Raw genomic sequence first — 19,581 nt, 5'->3', positions numbered from 1 at the left:
TACACACACTATGCCTGGCACAGTGTAAGCTTTAATAGGTGTAAGCTGTTGCTATTATGTGGCAAGAGACCTAATATAGTTCTTGACACCTAATCAGCACTTATATATTGGCTGATTTTGTTTATGAATTCATCCTATCCATTTGGTCTTATTTCCCACTAATTCTTGCTTGCATATTCTCACCTCATCCTTCCCTCAGACAGGCTGGCCACCTTCATTTTCCACGTACACATATATTTTTCCTGTCTTTGGTTATGGTATTCCTCATTTCTAGAATGTCATAATTTCTCTTCCTTGCCTGTCCAATCTCTTTCATTTCTTTAGGGTCTATCGTAGACCTTGTTTATCTCCATGAAATTTTCCCTCTTCACTTTCGTACTCATCAATGTCCTGATTTTCTGAACCAATTACCCTTGCTTTAGTGTTAGATGCTATTATTCTGATAAATACACTGAGCTACTGTTTATTTTTACCTTTATTTTGCTTATTTATTTTTATGTAATGCTGAGGATCAAACCCAGTGGCCCACATGTGCCAGACAGGCATTCCACCAGAGCCAAAATCCCAGCCTGAGCTATTGTTTCTTGTGTATTCATTGTGTCTTCAACTACTTTGGGAAAAATTCCTCAGTCCAGTATTGTTTCAGATCACACAGTAAACATATGGTGACTATTTAATCTACTAGGCTACTTTATCAGGTCACATCATCTCTTGGGCTTACACTCCCATATTACATTTAAAGTAGAATTTGAAGGACTGGGTTTGTGGCTCAGTGGTAGAACACTTGCCTAGCATGAGTGAGGCACTGGGTTCAAGCCTCAGCACCACATAAAAATAAATATAAATAAAGGTATTGTATCTATCTACAACTAAAAAAAAATTAAAGAAAAATGTAGAATTTGGAAAAAGGGATATATAATTAGTAGTCTGAGGGAGGGAGGGATCTAGAATTCTGGAAAAATTTTTCACACCTAGAGTCTCTTACCATAGAGTGGCATAAAAGGATGGGCAGACAGAGGTGTGGGAGGTTGAATTCCAACTATGTAGAAGCTCCTATGGCCTCTGGGCCCAGGGGTTAAAGAAGGGTTTAAGTATAGAAAGCCCTTCAGTAAGGAACTGGAAGCTGACCATCACTGATGCAGACAAGAAAGTGTCCCCATTCAAATCTGGTTCTTGCTGTGACAGGCTTGTCTTTTAACTAGTTTCTCAAGCTCCTTGTACCTTTACACAACATTTGCCCTATTGAGAAACTGGTTTTGCATGAAACTTCCCATGGCTTGAAGCAAGTAACCATGACAGTGTTTGCATACCATGGGGTTTTACCCTCCCCGTAAGTGCCAATAAAGATGAAGTGGCATTCAGATGACGTGATATGAAGGACAGACTGTAGCCTGCAAAGCTGGGAATGCTTGAACTATGTGAAAGGTTCATACCAGAATTTCACAATGATAGAAAAGTCCAAGAAAGACCAGTCCAGAATGCAAGGTAAAGAACACTGTCTTTGCCCCAGTTCTCATGGGCTCTTCTACCTCCCTTGATCTTCCCTTTCTTTGTCCTCCTGTAGTATGTATTGTCTGGATGATTACACATTCCAATCCTGCATTATACACGGACTTTTAAAACTTGCTTTATGTGTTAATTGGTTCCTTAGCTAGTTACAAGTTCCCTGAGAATACAAACTACATCTTATAATTCTTTGCTGTTTCCTGAGTCTCACAATAAAATTTAACTCAGTGTTGGGCACAATAAAATTTTCAATAAGTATTGAAGATTAACTTTTGGAAATGAAAATTCATAAAAATGACCCCACAAAGAAGATTTAGAAGATTTTCTTCTTTTTGAAAGAGCAGTGTTTTGGGATTCCCATCATTTGTAGTGCTATTAGCAGCAGTAGCTTTCTTTCGTAGAACAGGGAGTCAAGTTCAGATGAAACACATGGTTCCAGTGCTTTCCCCTTAGGAGAGAAAGTGGACATCTTTCTCTTGAGACCTCTTCCTTGATTCCCCTTCCCCTCCCAACCAAAAAGGCCATATAGTTACAGCTTGAGGAGCATTGGAGATTATCTGACTCAATTCTCATTTTGTAGATAAGGAACAGAAGAACAGCTGAGGGTGGGGAGAGAGTATGTGTGGGCTTTGGACCAGGTAGAACTGGACTGTCATCCAAGTGCTGCCACTGTATAGCTGTGATTGTGGGAGAGAATCTTTTCATCTCAGAGTCTCAATTCTTTCACCTTCACAATAGGGTAACAATGCCTACCTATAAGGGTTGTTGTGAAAACACTGAGATGATATGCACAAATATGGTGCTTGGATGTAATAGAGAAGCTCAATATTTACTGACTGGCTCTCATTTCTGTCTCTTGAATGCCCTTCCAAGTCATAAAACAGTTTAGTGCTAGCCTGTCCTGTTTTTAAGCCAAAATTTATTTATTCCTTCCTTGTGAAAAACAAGGTAAAAATTGTCTTTATTGGAGATTTGGATAAATTAAAAAAATTTTTTTTTTAATTTCAGACAGGGTCACACCAAGTTGCCCAGTCTGGTTTTGAATGCACGATCCTCCTGCCTTAGCCTCCCGAGTACCTGGGATTACAGGTGTGTGCTATCCTGTCCAGCAAGATTTGAGTAAGTTTATTTTTAATGGATCTATATAAATTTAAAAAAAACTTAAAAGATAGAAATACTGAATTTCAGAGTTAAATTCAAAGGCATTGAGTTTTTGCCCATTGCCAACTTTAGTGTCTAAACCCTTGGTACATCTAAAATAGTACTTACAGCTTTTCGCCCTTTAAAAAAATTCCCATCTCTGATATATTTACATGCTTTGCCTGGAAACCTGATATTTTTCACCTGTCTTAGGATATGTTCTGCTATTCATTAATCATTAGTTAGAGTGAAAACGAAAACACTACTGCTGAGATTCTGTTAAAGAAATAAGAAACAGATAAGAAACATATTGGTAACAATCATGGTGGATTTATGAGGTAGTCTCAGAAATGAAATGGACATTTGTATCATTTATGAAAATGAATGGCTGATGATAAAGCTTTCTTTTCCATGCTGAAGATTTATTGGAATCATTATTTCTTTAAACATTTTTAGTTAGTTAATAGTCATCATGTTTGAATACAAATGTATATTCCAGCATAGAACAGAATCAGATTAGATCAGAAAATTCTTCTTATGAAAGACAAACTATTATTATTATAATTATCAAGTTGTGATTGACCATTCATAATTTAGTAAATCAGGTCTTGCACAGTGGCGGGACAAAGCAAAGGGAAACTTTCTTGGTGTTCTTTTGTGGAGGGTGTAATAAACAGAATGAACACCCAAAATGTTTGTATTCCAATCTTCAGAATCTTTGACTATGTTAGGTTACATAGCAAAGGGCGATTAAAGTTGCAAAGGGAATTAAGGTTGCTAATTAATAGACCTTCATACAGAGTATTCTGGATTTTCCAGGTGGGCACCAAATAATCACAAGGCTCCTTAATAGAAGATGAGGGAGCCAGAAGAGAACCAGAGAGATGGTTGATGATGTGGGAAGAACTCAACCTACCATTGCTGAAGGTGGGCAAAGAGGCCATGAGCCAAGATATGCAGGCAGCCTGTAGAAACTGGAAAGCACGAAGAAACAGATTTTTCCTTACAGCCTTCAGAAAGAAATGCAGCTCTGCTGGACACCTTGATTTTAGCCCACTGGGACCCACCTCTGACTTCTGAATCACAAGACTGTAAGATAATAAATTTGTGGGTTTTTTTTTTTTCAGCTAGTAAATTTGTGGTAAATTTTTTTTTTTTTTTTTTAGAGCAGTGGTAGAAAATGAATGCAGAGTCTCTCCAAACAAAAACTAACACACAGGGTTGCTCCAGTCTTGTCTTAATAATGCTGTTTGACATTCTAGTATTTCATACAATATGGGCAACAAGATTCCCAAGGGGAATGAGACCTAGGGAGAGGCTGAGGACCAAAGTCCTGCTAGCAAAATGATCAGCAGTCAGTAGAGAGTGCTTCTCCTGTTTGGTACTTTGAGATGAAGAAGAAATGGAAATATATTAATAGTCTCAAGGAAAGACAGGATTAATAGCAATGCTTGATATTTATATTATATACTGTTTTATAAAGGGTTTCATTTAAAGAATCCATATAATCTTTCCACGAATACTGTGAGGTGAAATTTTTATTATTTTATTTTGTAAACAAGAAAACTGAAGTTTAGAGTGTTAATTTTCCTAAGCTCAAACAGCTTAGGAAAGTAGAAGGCCAGGTATATTAGGGCATGCCTTTAGTCCCAACTACTCAGGAAGCCAAGGCAGGAGGCTCACTGAGCCTAGGAGTTTGAGGCCAGCCTGGGCAACACTGAAAGACCCCATCTCTCAAAAAAAAAAAAAAAAAAAATGTAAAATAAGAGTTGGAACTCAAACAGATCTGTCTGCTTCCCAAATCTAAGTGCTTTCATACTTTGGTATCTGTCCTACCTGGAAAGCTTTTTAGCCACGGAGTCAACACCAAATAGAAATCATCCATTTGTTTGGGTAATATCTGCTAGTTAAGTGGAGGTTAGGGGAGAATATAAGTAGCACTTTGTGGAGGTATCCACTCTCCCAATGCCTGCTTCTCATAAATATGGAGTCTTCCCAAAATGTGTCCAACATCAAGGATCATGGGCCTTGTTGAACATTTTTACTTGACTGTCCACCATAAATAATATGTCTAATATTATTATAATATTATATTATATATTATTATAATATAATAATGTGTAAGTTTAATATGTCTAAAACACAGCTGCTCAACTGCACCTCCCCCACCTTTGGTACTAAGGATTGAACTCGGAGGAACTCTACCACTTAGCTACATTTCCCAACCCCTTTTAATTTCGGACAGAGTCTTGATAAGGTGCTCAGGCTGGTCTTGGACTTGTGATCCTCCTGCCTCATAATATTTCTGGAGTCACTGGGATATAGACATGTGCCACCAGACCTGCTCTGACTTTCCTACTTCTTTTGAGAAGTTTTTTTTTTTTTTTTTTTTTGCGGTGCTGGGGATTGAACCCAGGGCCTTGTGCTTGCAAGGCGAGCACTCTACCAACTGAGCTATCTCCCCAGCCCTAGAATTTCTTTATTCTTAAACCTAATCATCTAGTTTCAATATCTATAAAACCATAACAGCTAATATTTATTAAGGATGCATTCTAGTTACTGTGCTATGTTCTAGATGTCCTCCATTTGATCCTCCCAACAACCCTGTGAGGAAGGTACAATTATTAACCCCATTTTATAGATGAGGAAATTGAAGCTTATGTAAATTGCCAGAATGACACCTTAGCATCATCTTTCATTACTCATCTTCTGTGCCTTCCACAGCGTATGACTCACCAAATCCTGTCAATTCACCCTCTGTACTACTTCTTGAATTTGTTGTTTTCTTTCCATGTTCATCATCACCACACCAGTCTTGCCTCTTTTTGACTTTTGTCTGAATTGTTGCCATAGCCCAATATGGTTTCCTTTATTTCATAATATCTCTATTCAGATCTTTCTAATATGCTTTGGTCAGACTAAACTGCTGAAAATCCTACTTTTATCCTAGTCAACTCCCAAGTTCAAACCTCTAAACCGAAAATACACCCAAATGTCCCCCATAGGTCATTTTTGGATAATGTGATGATAGCAATATTTTTTAGACAAATTAAATAACTTCCTATATTAAAAGGAAAAGAAAAAAATGTTACAATTATATGTTAAAATTATAGGACAAAATATGTAATAAAGATAAATAACCATTGTACCCCAAAAATATAAAATTCAAACTTCATTTGTTGCACTCTTGAGGAGTTCCTACTGGTGACCATTTCAAATAAGCAATTCCATTTTATAGAGGCAAATCTTTTCCTAATGAGAATTTACATAAACATTCTTAGTGTTTTCCATGTGTTTATAAACTTTGGTATTAATATTAAAAGAATAAATGTACATGGGGAAAGGAAAAAAGAAAATCAAAATACCACCAAAGGAAGATGCCAACAATGTGTGGTGATAGATTTGTTAATTAATTTGGTAATGGTAATCATTTTACAATAGATATGAATACCAAATCACATTGCATACCTTGAATGTTTAATTTCTATTTGTCAATTATGCTTCACTAAAGCTAGGTGGAAGAAAAGGGGATACAACAAAGGATGTTATATCACTAATGGATATAACAATAAAAGGATTTTCTCTCTCCCCCAAGATGAACATTGAATAAAGTAATTTGTTATTTTTTTTCCTTTATACTCTATGGTTCTTAATAACTTACAGACTTTCTACCATAAACATATATGGGTTTATAATAGAAAATTATGATGATAAAGCATGATTTTTAAAAAGAAACAAAATTTCCATCATTCCCTATTATTTATAACATCCAAATTCTTTGGCTGAGGTCTGATGTAATCTGGCTCCGAACTGGTTTCCAGGCTTATTTTATAATATTAAATTCAAATGTTCTGCTTCAGTTAAATTATTTTAAACACATTTTCCCTGCTGTGTCTCTGACTGTGCTTGTTTTCTCTTCCTGGAATGAGCTTCCCCATTCTCTTTCAACATCCCAACTCAATCTACCATTCAAGATCTAGGTCAGTTCTACATACAGCCTTTCCTAGGAGGGAAGGAATCAGCTGACAGTATTACTATGCATGTCACACACTGTACCTGGTGCTTTACTTGGTATATCACTTAGACCTTTGGGAGGTTAGTGTCAATTGCCTTCATTTTACAGATATGGAAATTGAATTTTCCTTAAGTCATATACAGTCAGCAAGTGGCAGAGTTGGAATCTGTAGCCTGCTGGCTCTGGTCCCAGCTCAGCAAGCTCTCATTTTTTCCAACATTTGCAACTCATATCTGAATGATAAGTTTGACCAATAATCACAGAAGTGCATTCTACAATATGGCATTGCTTATAGTGTTGTTTTTTGACTTACATTTTGTGTTTTTATTTTTTCAACAAACTATCCTTATGAGAAAACCGGAGCTTGGGTCCTACTTTGTTATTTACTAGTTTTGTGTCTTTTAAGCAAAATCCTTAACTTTTCTCGGTCTCAATTTTCTTCCGCTGTAAAATAGGAAAGAAAATAATAATATCTAATTCTTAGGTTTGTTTTAAGGGTACAAAAGAGCTGTTTACTGTGTATTTGATCTGATATCATATCAGTTTGTTTTCAAATTCCATTTAATTTCTAGGTCTTAAAAATAGTTGTGGTTTGAGATATTCCTAAACCTCTGACCTAATCTAGTGGGATAGAACTTTTTTTGTCAAGACATCAAAAACTGACTTCACACAAATTTAAAAGTATTCTTAATTAAAATGGCATTTTGCTATTTGGTCAGAATATCCCATGTTGCTGTTTAAACAACATTGGACAAGAAGACTGTTCCTAAAGGTCAGGGTTTACATTTACAAACATGAATAATGTTATTGAATGTTGTCACTGTTACTTGAGAAAGCCACTGAGAATTTAAAAACTGAACACGTTGATATCTATGTTTACTAAGAAAAAATTTAGAAATCACCATTCTTCAAAAAAAAACATATTTAAAAAAACTTTTTTTTTATATCAGAAACAAAGGACATCACTGTATTCATTCCAATTCTTTTCTTTTAGGGACAGATGAAAAGAAGCAGAATTCACTTCAACTAGTAGTTTGCAATTTTTTGTTGTTGCAACATCCTTACTAACATTTTCTAACTTTTTGATTCCTGCATAAACTTTCTACTAAAGGTGTTGTAAGACCTTCATTTACTAAAGTGAAATAAACTCAGTTCTCAAGTTTGTGAGAATTGTGTGTATTTGGGATAATTAGAGACAATAAAAAATTATACAGGGATTCACAAGATACAGTTAATATTTTTTGGTGAGCTATAAATCACCAAATCAGCAAAGCTATAAGCTATTGCTTATAAATCTTTTCTAAGTCTTTTATTTACTTTCTTGTAGCCACAGCCATTTTTTCTGAAAGTATTTTTTGACCTTTTAAAAGATAATATATGATATTAGAAATATTTCCGTTTTTCTTAATTTTTTTTTAGTTGTAGGTAGACACCTTGATTTTTTATTTATTTTTATGTGGTGCTGAGGATCGAACCCAGTGCCTCACACTAGGCGAGCATTCTCCCACTGAGCCATAACCCCAGCCCCTAGAAATGATATTTCTTTTATCCTATTTTTTTTTTTTTTTTTGTACTGGAGATTGAACCCAGGGGCATTTAACCACTGAACCACATTCTCATTCCTTTTTACTTTTCATTTTGAGAAAAGGACTTGCTAAATTGCTGAGCCTGGCCTTGAATTTACAATCCTTCTGCTTCAGCTTCCCAAGTCAATGAGATTACAGGGATGTGTCACCATGCCCAGCATTCCTTTTATTCTTTTCTTTTTAAATATTTTTAGTTGTAGATGGACATAATACCTTTATTTATTTATTTACTTACTTACTTAACGTGGTGCTGAGGTTCAAACCCAGTGCCTCGCACATGCTAGGCAAATGCTCTACCACTGAGCTAAAACTCCTGCCCCTCCTTTTATTCTTATTATTTTATTCCAGTTATTAAAAGCCATATCAAAATATCCTTGACAAAAACTCTGATATTATTTTCTACATAATATTGAAAATAGAATTTAGGCTCTAGGTAGTAAAGTCCATCTGCAACTTTCCTGAGATGATGATGATGATGATGATGATGATGATGATGATTTTTAAATTTTTTTTTAGTTGTTGATGGACCTTTATTTTATTCATTTATACGTGGTGCTGAGAATCGAACCTGTGCCTCACACATGCTAGCCAAGTGCTGTACCAATAAGACACAACCCCAGTCCAACTTTCCTGAGATTGAAACAAATTCTCATTTCTCATTTAAAATGCTTGTTATAAATTATTTGATTAAAACAAAAACAGAATCTTAGGTTATCAGGCCATTAGGATCTTTTGTAGAGTTTAGATGTTCCACATCTGTATCTAACTAGGTATTATTCTACTTTTTTCCTCTTAACAGTCAAAGTTCTTGCAAGAACAGATCATATTTCATTGTTTCCATTTTCCTCCTTTCCTTCCTTTTTTCAATTCATTGAAATCTTGCCACTGCATGATGGTCTTCAGTTTCCACCTTCTCTGCAGTTACTTTACTGCTGTATCAAAGAAAGATTTTTTAGTCCTTATCTTACGGGGGCTTCCTTGAGGCATTAACCCAGTTGGAAACACACTCTTGCCCAGTTTGAAACTCTTTTCTTGGCTTTCTGTAGTGACTGTCTACACTGATTTTCTTTCTGACTGCAGTTTCTTCTGCCCAGCCTCCCATAAACATCTTTAAACCTCATTATTCCCTTGATTCCAACATTTTTTTCCCCCACTCTCCCATGATCTCACCCAGTGGCCACGGCTGCAACTAAATATGGCCAATGAATCACAAATCCTTATCTCCTGCCCAGATATTGCCTTTGACCTTCAGACCAGTAAATAGAACAGGCCTACTCCTCTTAAGCTGCCGCCGGCCCCTTGAACTCTAAGGGCTTCAAATTTGACTTATCTTTTCTTTCACCTTGGTAACAGCACCACAAACCATCTGTTTGCTCAAATCAGAAACCTTGGAGTCCTCATCCTTTAAACTGCCTTTCCCTTAATGGCTCATAATGGGACAGGTGGTCCTTTTGATTCTAGCTTTTGAATATCTTGAATCTGTCTTCTCTCCATTTCCATTTAGTTATCTCATTTATAGTTGTTACCTACCTTGCTTTTACATCTGCCCCACCAAACTATTCTTTGACAAAGCAAAATGCAAATGTGATCCTGTTATTTTTTTTCTTAAACTTTCAATGTCTCCTCCATTGCTTACCTTGAAGAAGTCAAAGCCCTTTGATACAGCTTATAAGGCCCCATGACCTTGATTCTGCTTGAATGTGTACAGCATGTTATTCACACCATAGCTCTTCCATGTACTGTGCCACCTTGAGCAACTTAACTACTAAACGGGAGGGGGGGGGAGGGTAATAGTAAATGTGAGGATTGAATGAGGTAATTTTCAATAAATTTCAATTAAATGAGGTAATTTTTAATAAATTGCAATGAGGTAATGTTCAATAAATGTCAGCTATTATTTTAAGTAATGATTAACATACTTATTCATATGTCTTTGAAAATAGTACTATAATCTCCTTAAGATAAATTCTTAAAGTAGAATTGCTGGATGTGCATTTTAGAAGACTTTTGAAATCATATTGCCAAATTACCCTCCAGAATAGTTAGACCAATTTATATACGCTCATCAGTGGTATTGAGAAAGTCTGTTTCTTCATACTCTTGACTCAATCATGAGATTACCCATTTCTAAAATCATTGCCAGACCAGTAAATGAAAAATAATCTAGTTTTTGTAACTTATGTCTGTTTATATATCTTCCACGAGGTCAGCTATTTGTGTTACTCCCATTTACTCTTTCTTGGTTGTACAATCTTCTGTGTGTGTTGGAAAATGTGAGACTCAATTTAGATGATCCCAATCTTGTTGGCAATATCCAAAGGCTTCATAATCAGGAAAAAGTGGAATACGTACTTTCTTCTTCCCATTAAACCTCACCGTGGTATTGACCTTGGCCGCTTCAATGTCATAGAGCTTCCTCAGAGCCTGTTTGATCTGTCCTTGTGGCCTTGACATCCACTACGAATACAAGTGTGTTTTCTTCCGTCTTCACAGCAGACTTAGTGTTGGAGCTTGTTTCTCCTGGCAGCCCTCTTCTGGGGATATTTGAGCTGCCTCCAGAACTGCTGTTTCAGGCAACTGGAGGGTGGGTGACATGTGGGTCTTCTTTTTATTGTGTGGCTGTGCACTCCTTTCAGCATTGCTTTCTTGGTCTTCAAAGTCTTTGTTCTGGCTTTGGGAAGGACAGGAACTTCCATTTTTGCTTTCCGCACCATCTTGGAGAAAAGGTTGGTTGTATTTTTTTTTTTTTTGGTGGGTGAACCTAGGGGCCCTTTACCATTGAGCTACATCCCTGGCCTTTTTTGAGACAGTGTCTCACTAAGTTGTTGAGGGCTTTATTAAATTGCTGAGGCTGGCATTGGACTTGTGATCCTCGTACCTCAGCCTCCTGAGTCACTGGGATTATAGGTGGGCACCACTGTGCCTGGTGGCTGATTGTGCATCTTTACATTGATGTTTTCCATCTTTCAGGGCTGGCATCTTGCACTTTTTTTTCTTTTTGTACCAGGGATTGAACCACCCAAAGGTGCTTTAACCACTTAGCCACATCACCAGCCCTTTTATATATTTTTAGGGACAGGCTCTCACTGAGTTGCTTAAGGTCTCACTCAGTTGCTGAAGCTGGCTTTGAACTCACAGTCCTCCTGCTTCAACCTCCTGGAATTACACAGCCACTGGGATTACAGAATGTGCCATTCCATCTGGCTAATCTCACACATTTTTGAAAACTTTTATTTCCTTCCTTCCTTCTAATTCCATAGGAATGCATATTTGCATAATTGAATAAAATTCAACCCTTAATTCCCATTAAACTCTTAAGCTATATTTTGTAGTACTGGAGCTTTTGTGGAACTTAGGACTTGGTGCGTGCTAGGCAAATGTTCTTTAAAATAATTTTTAGTTATAGATGACACAATACCTTTGTTTTATTTATTTATTTTTATGTGGTATGAGGATCAAACCTGGTGCTTCACACGTGCCAGTGGCTCTACCATTGAGCCACAACCCTAGCCCCATGCCAGGCAAATTTTTTCAATGTTCAGTACAGTTTCTTTGTAAACCTTTAGATAAGGATTACAAAGTATAGTATTGATAGCTGGGAGACCTATTTATAATTTTAGGTTGGTCCCTAACTGGCTGTGCAGTCTTGGGCAAGTCACTTAACCTCTCTGGACTCTCACTTTCTTATATGTAAAGTGAGTGCCTTGGTCTCAATGTCATAGGTCTATTTCTGTCATTACACAGGTGAAAAAAAATATTTTTATGAAGTTCTGTTAGTGACAAACTTAGAACATTCCCTCCTTGTCTGCTGCAAATACTGCTGTCCTCCATTGCACTGCCATCTCTTGAGGTAGAACTTCCTTCTTTCCAAAGATGCAATTTGTCTGTACAGTGCCATGAATCCCAAGACAAGAGCAGGGACTACTCTTCAAAAGGCACAGCTAGGACATAAATGCGAAGTAGGTCTTTACTTTTTTGTATGACAAAATCCTTTGAAAAATCTTTTAAGCTAGGGACAAACTCATAGAGAAACACACATAACCATATATACATAAAACTTCAAGGAGCTCCTGGACCCTTGGAAATCCATCCATGTACTAAGAACCCACAAATCTTCAGCTAACAGCCCTTCATTGGGGACATTAAAAGGGATCCGTGGAGATTAATTATTAAAAAAAAAAAAGCTCCCTTCCTATTGGAAAAGAAAACTGCTAAATTAAAAGGGTAATATTTTATATTATCAAAATTCTTCAAAAACTATTACACTTTCTTGCCAATATCGTCTTTATAAATCACATCACGTACTAACTTGCTTACGTCTTTTAGAACTGAATTCAAATTTCTTTCCATGCTCTATCAGGTTCTATGGAATCTGACTCCTGCCCACTTTCATTTTATACCTTTAAGCCCCACTGGCCTGCCTTTGGCTTCAAGAACACACCAACTCTGCAGGTCACTCTGTCTCTCTTGAAGGGTGTTTGGGTGATGTTTCCTTACCCAGATCACTTCCCTGGCTGCCCCTCATGTGAACTTACTCAACCACCTTCACTCTACTGTCATTTGCTATCACCTCACCCGGTTTTTTCCTTATATAGTTGATGTTGTCACAGTTCTGGTCATTGTTTTTGTGTATTTGCTTATTGTCTTGTCTACTCACTAGAATGTAAATTCCGTGAAGGAAGGGGCCTCACTTGTTTTATTTATAACCACATTCCCAAAGCTAGCTGTATACATACTCTGAGTGGCATACGCTGGTGGTAGCCACTCAGTCACCCTTTGGGTTAAACAAATAAGTAAATTTCAGCCATGGGAGGATTAAGAATTTAAGAAGGTCTAAGTACTAAATATTAGGTCATTATACTTAAAAATTTTGGTATTTTCCCCATATTTAACTGTAATTAAAAACAATATTAAACGCTATACTTGTGCGTACTAAAGTGAAAATAGATTCCTTCTATGCTATCTAATTGTAAACTCTATTTTGTTGGTACCCTAAATACAGGAACTCTACATTTGCCTTTGGGGAATCTAGCACTCATCCATCCCTCTGAATGTGCTGGACATTTTTGGTTTTAGCTTAAGCCTGTCTATGTATACAAAAACCTCTTTGGGATTTTGTTAGGAATAGTGTTAATTCTGAAGGTCATTTTTGGAAGAATTGACATCTTTGCTATAGTGGTTCTTCTGATCCATGAATTTAGTCACTCCAATTTATATATGTCTTTATTAAATTCTTCCACCAGCATTTTATAATAATTTTGAGCACACAGATCCTGTTTGTTAACTTATATTTGAATATTTCATGTTCCATGGGGCAATTGGAAATGGCATATTTTAATTTCTATTTCCACAATTGACTATCAGAATGCTTAGAATCTTTTTTAGAAGAACAAAAAGAGGGGCTGGAGTTATAGCTCAGTGATAGACCGCTTGCCTAGCACGTGTGAAACACTGGGTTTGATCCTTAGCACCACATAAAAATAAATAAAATAAAGGTATTGTGTCCATCTACAACTAGAAAAACATATAAAAACATATAAAAGTAAACTTGCTCAATGTTTTCCCTTTAATTTGCTGGACTAATATTTTCCCTAACATTCAAGTACCTCTATAATGTGCCTCTGAATGTCTTTGACTTCATATCTAATTGCAAAATACCAGGCTCTTATACTACTGGAGGGGACTATTCCTCTCACGTGTGAACATACCTTATTCATTCCACATCCATGACTTTGCTCATGCCATTTCCTTGGTAGAACAGTCCTTTCACTTCCCCCCTTCACCACAACCTAAGTCTTAATTATCCTTTAAGGATAATTAAGGAATGGGTCAAAGCTCTTTATAAGATACCTTCTCTTAAAAGCCTTTCATGGCTCCCTTTTTCCTCTGGGCTCTTTTAAATATTATTGTATGCCACTTAATCATTTATTTAGTTTTTAATTAGCTTTAATCTATGTCTTTTTTCCCTACAGTACTGAGGAGGCTTCCAGAATTGCTATCATAGCAAAACATACATGGAAGACACTCCAATTTAACTGTACAAATTAAGATGTGGGGGGAGTTTCAAGATGTGTCACTTAGAGCAAGGCTATTGGTGATTTGGCATATAAGGCGTACCATACCATAAAATTTCCTTTCATCCACGCAAGACCCATGCTCTCCATCTCTAGTATGAGGACTATCTTTTCTTTTCTTCCTAAAAATCCAAACACCACCAAATCAAGTCGATTTGAGACACAGATCCTTTCCAACTACCCACTTTAAACTGTTCTAAAAGCAGCAGCTTTATGGTTAGCGATTTTTAGGCTTTACTTGTAGAGCAAATTCTCGTGAAATTGCAGTAACATCTCTTAGCCACCAGAGGACATGGAGCAAGAAGCCAGAGAGAGCTTCCCCTCCGCAGGAGTCGCAGGTCAAAGGAACCGGCTTAAAGTTGGGTCTGCAACTGTGATCCTCAGAAGCTTCACCTACAGACTGACCTGAAAGTGTCCAGCTCTCTCCCGTCTCCAGTAGTCTCCTCTTCCTCTAAAAGATGAGCCAGAAGTACCCAGGAACTTACACCATAATGCTAACCTTAAATAAATGATTACCAGTCATAGTGAATGCACTTTTGTTGCAGGATTTTGAAGAAAAGTAGTAACAGAGATGTATTATCTTTCCAACCCAAACCTGCTTTTTAGTTCTTTGGCCAATTAAAAAAGTCCCTTAGGCAATGTCCACATACATATCCCGCAACAAATAGTGCCTTGAGGGGCCAGTGTCCCTACTGTGGGACATTGCCAAAGGAAGGTTTTAAGAGCTAGATTATTCCTACACATAAATTCTGGCTCATGGGGCAGTCCACTCAGTGTGCTTTTCCGTCATTAATCACATCTCTGTTATGTGATATCCACGTGAGTCCTTCTCAGTAGAAGCAGCTTCATGCTCAAATGCTCAAAGCACACTGGAATAAAGCTTCGATTGTCCTATTCAGTGATTCCAAGTCCTGATTTGTCACCACCTCAGGTCTCTAGTTTTCCAAAGTCTATGTAATGTCTCAAAACAAAGCTATTTTAATGAGTACAAAAAAAAAAAAAAAAAAAAAAAAAAAGAGGTACCTGGAGTTAAATCAACAGAGGTCTTGGACCACTCAAGAAAGCAGAGAATCCCTGATGTGATTTAAAGACGATTCTGTGCTGCCCGATATAGAAAATAATTTAAGGAGAAGTTTAGGTTGCTTTTACTCATTGTATTTGCAAATACAAGTATAAGCAAAGTAAAATAACTTAGGAACATTCATGCGGAGACTTTTAACGACAGCATACAGGTAGCTGAATGCCTGACAACACTGGTGTACCTACCTGTAACTGTTCAGTGCAGGGCACTGCATTTTGGATTCGAAATACTTTTAAAAGAGCGATTGTAATTTTCTCAAACCATCGTTTGCGTTTCTTTACTGAGCAAGGCAGCTGAAAACAGCCGAAGGAAGAGGAAAAAGTTTCTGCGTTCGGGTGGGGGAAGCCTCCAGTACCTGTTAGGGTGCCGCGCTGGAGGGGGCGGGTAGGGACCTAGCTTGGGGTCCCGGGACGCGAGCCCGGGCGACCGGCGCGCGGGCGCGGAAGGAGGAGGAGGCCGCGGGGCCGCTTCCGCGGGCAGCCGGGCTCCTCCCAGCAGCGCCTGCGGAACCTGCCTCCGAGTCCCCGAACTCTGGAAGGGAACGTGACCCAACCCCTCCCGGAGCTGCCGAAACGCGGCGCCCAGCCGCGCTGCGGGCTCGGGCGGCCGCGGGATGGGCGGGCGGACGGGCGCGCAGCCCCGCCCGGCGCCCACCGCCCTGCCCTCGCCTGTCTCCTCCTTTCCCCGGGGCTCCGCTGAGTTCATTCACTGGGATTGGTTTCAAGTGACGCCATCTCTTTATTTTTAAACCAATGACCTCATCCGCGCTTGAAGTTTCCTGACCAGCGACTCTTTCTCTTTTCCCCCACCCCCCACCCCACCCCCCCGCCTTTCCCCCTCTTTCTGTGTATCACTGTTTGGGGGGCTTTAATCAAATTTTAACGATTATTCTCACCTTTCCCTCCCCCCTCCGCTTTCCCCACGCGGCCCCTACCTTTACCTCCCCAAGTTCTTCACCCTTTTCGAGACATTTGTTTTTGGAAGTCTTGATTTGGGGGGTGGGTGGAAGAGAAAGAGTGAAGAAAAGTTGCAAACGTCTCCTCTTCCTAAGCCTCCCGCCCCCGCCTACCCCTTGAGAAGGAGAAGATAATATAGTGAAAAGAAGAGGAGGAGGCGAGAGCGACCGGACGGGACGCGAGCGCAGCCGCCCTCCCGGCTCCGCGGCGGCCCCTCGCTAGCCCGGGAGCCGAGGGCCTGGAGAGGAGACGCCGTGACAACTTTCGATTCCCTCAGAGGGAGTCGGGGGGTCGGTGGCCCCAGAAGTAAGTGGCTTCGGAGGGCGGCGCGGGGAGCGCGCGCGGGGCGGGAGGGTGCGGGGCAGCATGGACGCTCCGCGGCGCGCCCCGAGCCCGTGTGCCGGGCGCCGCGCTCGCGCCCCGCCGGCCCTGCCTTCGCGGCTCTGCGGTCCCGGGCGTCCGAGCCGCGCTCTCGGAGGGCGGGGTGGGGGCGAAGGCGGCCGCGGGGCGCTCGAGGCAGGGGTGCAGGCCTCGCGGGGCACCGGGCGGGAGGGGCGTGCGGGCTCGGGCCGGCCGCGCGGAGAGCAGCAGCCGCCGGGGACGCGGCACCTTCGCGGGCGAAGCTGCTCACTTCCAGGCGCGACTGTTACACAACACGCCTGCCAAGTGGGGCCCCGGCCTGCCTGTTCCCATTATCCCAAATTCGCCTTCAGTGTAGGAGGCCACCTGGGTGGTAATGTGCCGCTCCCTTAAACTCAGCCAACCAACAACAAAAACAAGAACCCCTCAACTTTGCTGCTGGGGCTCGGTCATGGTGTTGGGGACTCCGGTGCTCCAGAGTCTTCCTAATTTATACCAGCCATAAAACGTGAGGAATAAAAAGCCCAGGGAGATGGCCGAGGGTCTGCGTATCATGTGTTTCAGGGAATAAAATTCCACAGAAGAAAAAAATATATGCAAAACCTCAGTTTTCCGATGCTACATTTATTCCCTAAAAGAAGCCGGTTATGAACCTGAGAAAATAGAGGTAGATCTAAAATTGAATGGATACTGCAAAATCCGAAGGAAGCTTATTAAATGTCGACTGCACAGATCCTTGGCTTTTTGAAGTCCTGGGTATCTCGGATTGTTTGGAGAAAGCACACCTCTAATCAGCCTATGATGAATAAGGTGGAGAGGAAAAACCTGTTGCATAATCTCATTTGCTGTGGGGTTTGCTGTTCCGTTCCCTTGAACCAAGGGGAAGTGAGTTAAGATGCAGGGTTTTAAAACTCTCTGAAGTTTTTATTTACCCAGTGCACTGGCTGCCACTATGCTTTAAAAGATTATAAGTAAATACTCTTCTATTAAAAGGGAACCAAACCTATCAAACCTGTTTAGAAAATGACCAGGTATGTTTCTTTCTTGTCTTTCCGGGTGTGTGTATGTGAGTGAGTGAGAGAGAATTTACCATCCACGAAAGACCTTGTGACTACCATTTGGGGATCTGAGATTGTCAGAAAAATGTCTTTTTATGCCACTCTGTGATACAATACCTGTAGGTGACAACTTTTTCCTCAAAGAAGTTATACTGTTTGATCTCCATCAAGAAAAGGAATATTAAAAATTAAGGTAAAAATTGAAAAGAAAAAATTTGTCAGTTAATTGTTTAATTTACTTTTCCTTGGGAATCATATATTGATGGACACTGGGAGGCTGTAATTAATTAAGGCTTGTGGAGTTCTGTGTTTGGTAAAGGCAGCAGACTAGAGAAGTAAATTTAAAAATTAAGAATTTATGACTATTTTATTCAAAATGGGACTAGACACTGAGCAAGTTTTGTGTCTTTGTTTAAAAATAAGTTGTGGAATTTACTGACTTTGAAGACATTGTGGAAAGTTGCTATTTAATTTTTTTGTTAACATTTAGCAACTTATGTAAAAATTTGGGCTAAATACCACCAGCTGAGTTGGTTTTTAGGTAGGAAGAATAGAAGTGAGGTTATTTTGAATTGTACTAATGGTGAATGAGTTGGTTCAAACACTGCAAACCTATATTCAGATATATGAAAATAGTGTAAACTGTGGTAATGATATTTAAATTTTTTTATTTTTATTTTTTTTAGTTTTAACTTCTGGTATGTCAGCAACTCAAGTATCTGATTTGGCTTAAAATTGTACTTACTTTACTCAAGTGTTTCAGATAGTGCATAATTATGGAAGGGGCAAGGAACAGAACTGCAGAATCATCCACTTTTGCTACCTCTTGAATTTGGGAAGTCCTTGTCCTTTGGTTCAGCTTGGTGAATGTGTAACTGAGTCCCTATTTAAAAAACATTAGTGAATGTGAAGTTGGGGGTTCTAGGTCTCTTTGGCCAAAAGCTTAATGGCAGAAACAGAAGTGGGTAAAAGAAGATTCTGTTAATTCCATTCTTTTCCTTTTGCTTATCCATTCAAAAATTTATTTATGGCATGATTGGGAGTAGAAGTGAAGCCAAGATCAGGGTTTAAGAGTAGTGGATGGACTGGGGGTATAGTGACACCCTAGGTTCAATTCTCTGCCTCCTCAACCTCCCTCAAAAAATTGAGTAGGGCTGAGAAGCTTGCAGAGTTTAGTCTAAGGTTAGAAGGGACAGGATTCTTTTTTGTTGTTGTTCTTGTAGTGCTAGGGATCAAACCCAGGGCCTCACACATGCCAGGCAAGCATGCTGAATGACATCCCCAGCAAAGGGGCAGGATTAATGTTTGTTTTGAAGCTATTTTCTATAGGTATGTGTATTGGGGGATTTAATTTCTTTTTTTCTTTTTCTTTTGTTACTAGGGATTGAACCCAGGAACATTTAACCACTGAGCCACATCCCAAGCACTTTTCAATATTTTAATTAAAGATAGGGTCTCCCTAAGTTGCTGAGGCTGACTTTGAACTTGGAATCCTCAGCTTCTTGAGTTGATGTTGTTATCCGAGTGCACCACCATGCCCAGCTAGGCAATTTAATTTTTAAAGAGTTTTTAGCATATGGGATTAATATATTGATGATATATGTAGATTTGTATAGCTGTTCAGTATTAAAAGTTTTTCTCTTTTCAACTAATCATAAAATCATACTAAATATTTTTGCTAGAATTACCAGTGGAACTTACTCTAGAAATCCAAGTTTTCCTGTAGTATTTGGCAGAAAGTTTTCTGTCATACATTACCTGCACTAAAATTTTCACTGAATTCAATGTTTTTAAAATGCTTTGAG

The 19,581-nt window shown here is 39.1% G+C and overlaps 2 protein-coding genes and 1 long non-coding RNA gene across 5 annotated transcripts in view; 2 read left to right on the top strand and 1 right to left on the bottom strand.

Annotated features, from left to right (window-relative positions):
* CREBL2 (cAMP responsive element binding protein like 2) overlaps nt 1-16,107 on the bottom strand; it is a gene marked incomplete at its 5' end in the record, with an annotated part of 62,291 nt that extends 46,184 nt beyond the window's left edge. The window contains one exon of the mRNA XM_079140083.1: nt 15,758-16,107. Coding sequence (XP_078996209.1) covers nt 15,758-16,107 — 350 coding nt within the window. The remainder of the gene's footprint in view (nt 1-15,757) is intronic.
* Nucleotides 879-3,758, top strand: LOC306661238. The gene is made up of 3 exons (XR_013763836.1): nt 879-1,485; nt 2,515-2,595; nt 3,466-3,758. It is a non-coding gene; the product is annotated as an uncharacterized lncRNA (long non-coding RNA).
* A 138-nt stretch (nt 16,108-16,245) lies between the features above and the next one.
* The window catches only part of DUSP16 (dual specificity phosphatase 16), an 87,545-nt gene continuing 84,209 nt past the window's right edge, over nt 16,246-19,581 (top strand). For 2 of the 3 annotated variants that reach the window (XM_079140037.1, XM_079140038.1), the window contains exon 1: nt 16,246-16,664. The gene's annotated coding sequence lies outside the window, so the exon portion shown is untranslated. Of the gene's footprint in view, nt 16,665-16,934; nt 17,750-19,581 lie in introns of those variants that run through there. The other variant, XM_079140039.1, reaches the window with a different exon arrangement.

This window comes from Sciurus vulgaris (assembly GCF_902686455.1).
Source record: "Sciurus vulgaris genome assembly, chromosome: 5".
Classification (NCBI taxonomy): Eukaryota; Metazoa; Chordata; class Mammalia; order Rodentia; family Sciuridae; genus Sciurus; species Sciurus vulgaris.
The sequence above is the reverse complement of the archived record's forward strand: the minus strand, read 5'-3'. Positions and strand labels throughout refer to the sequence as shown.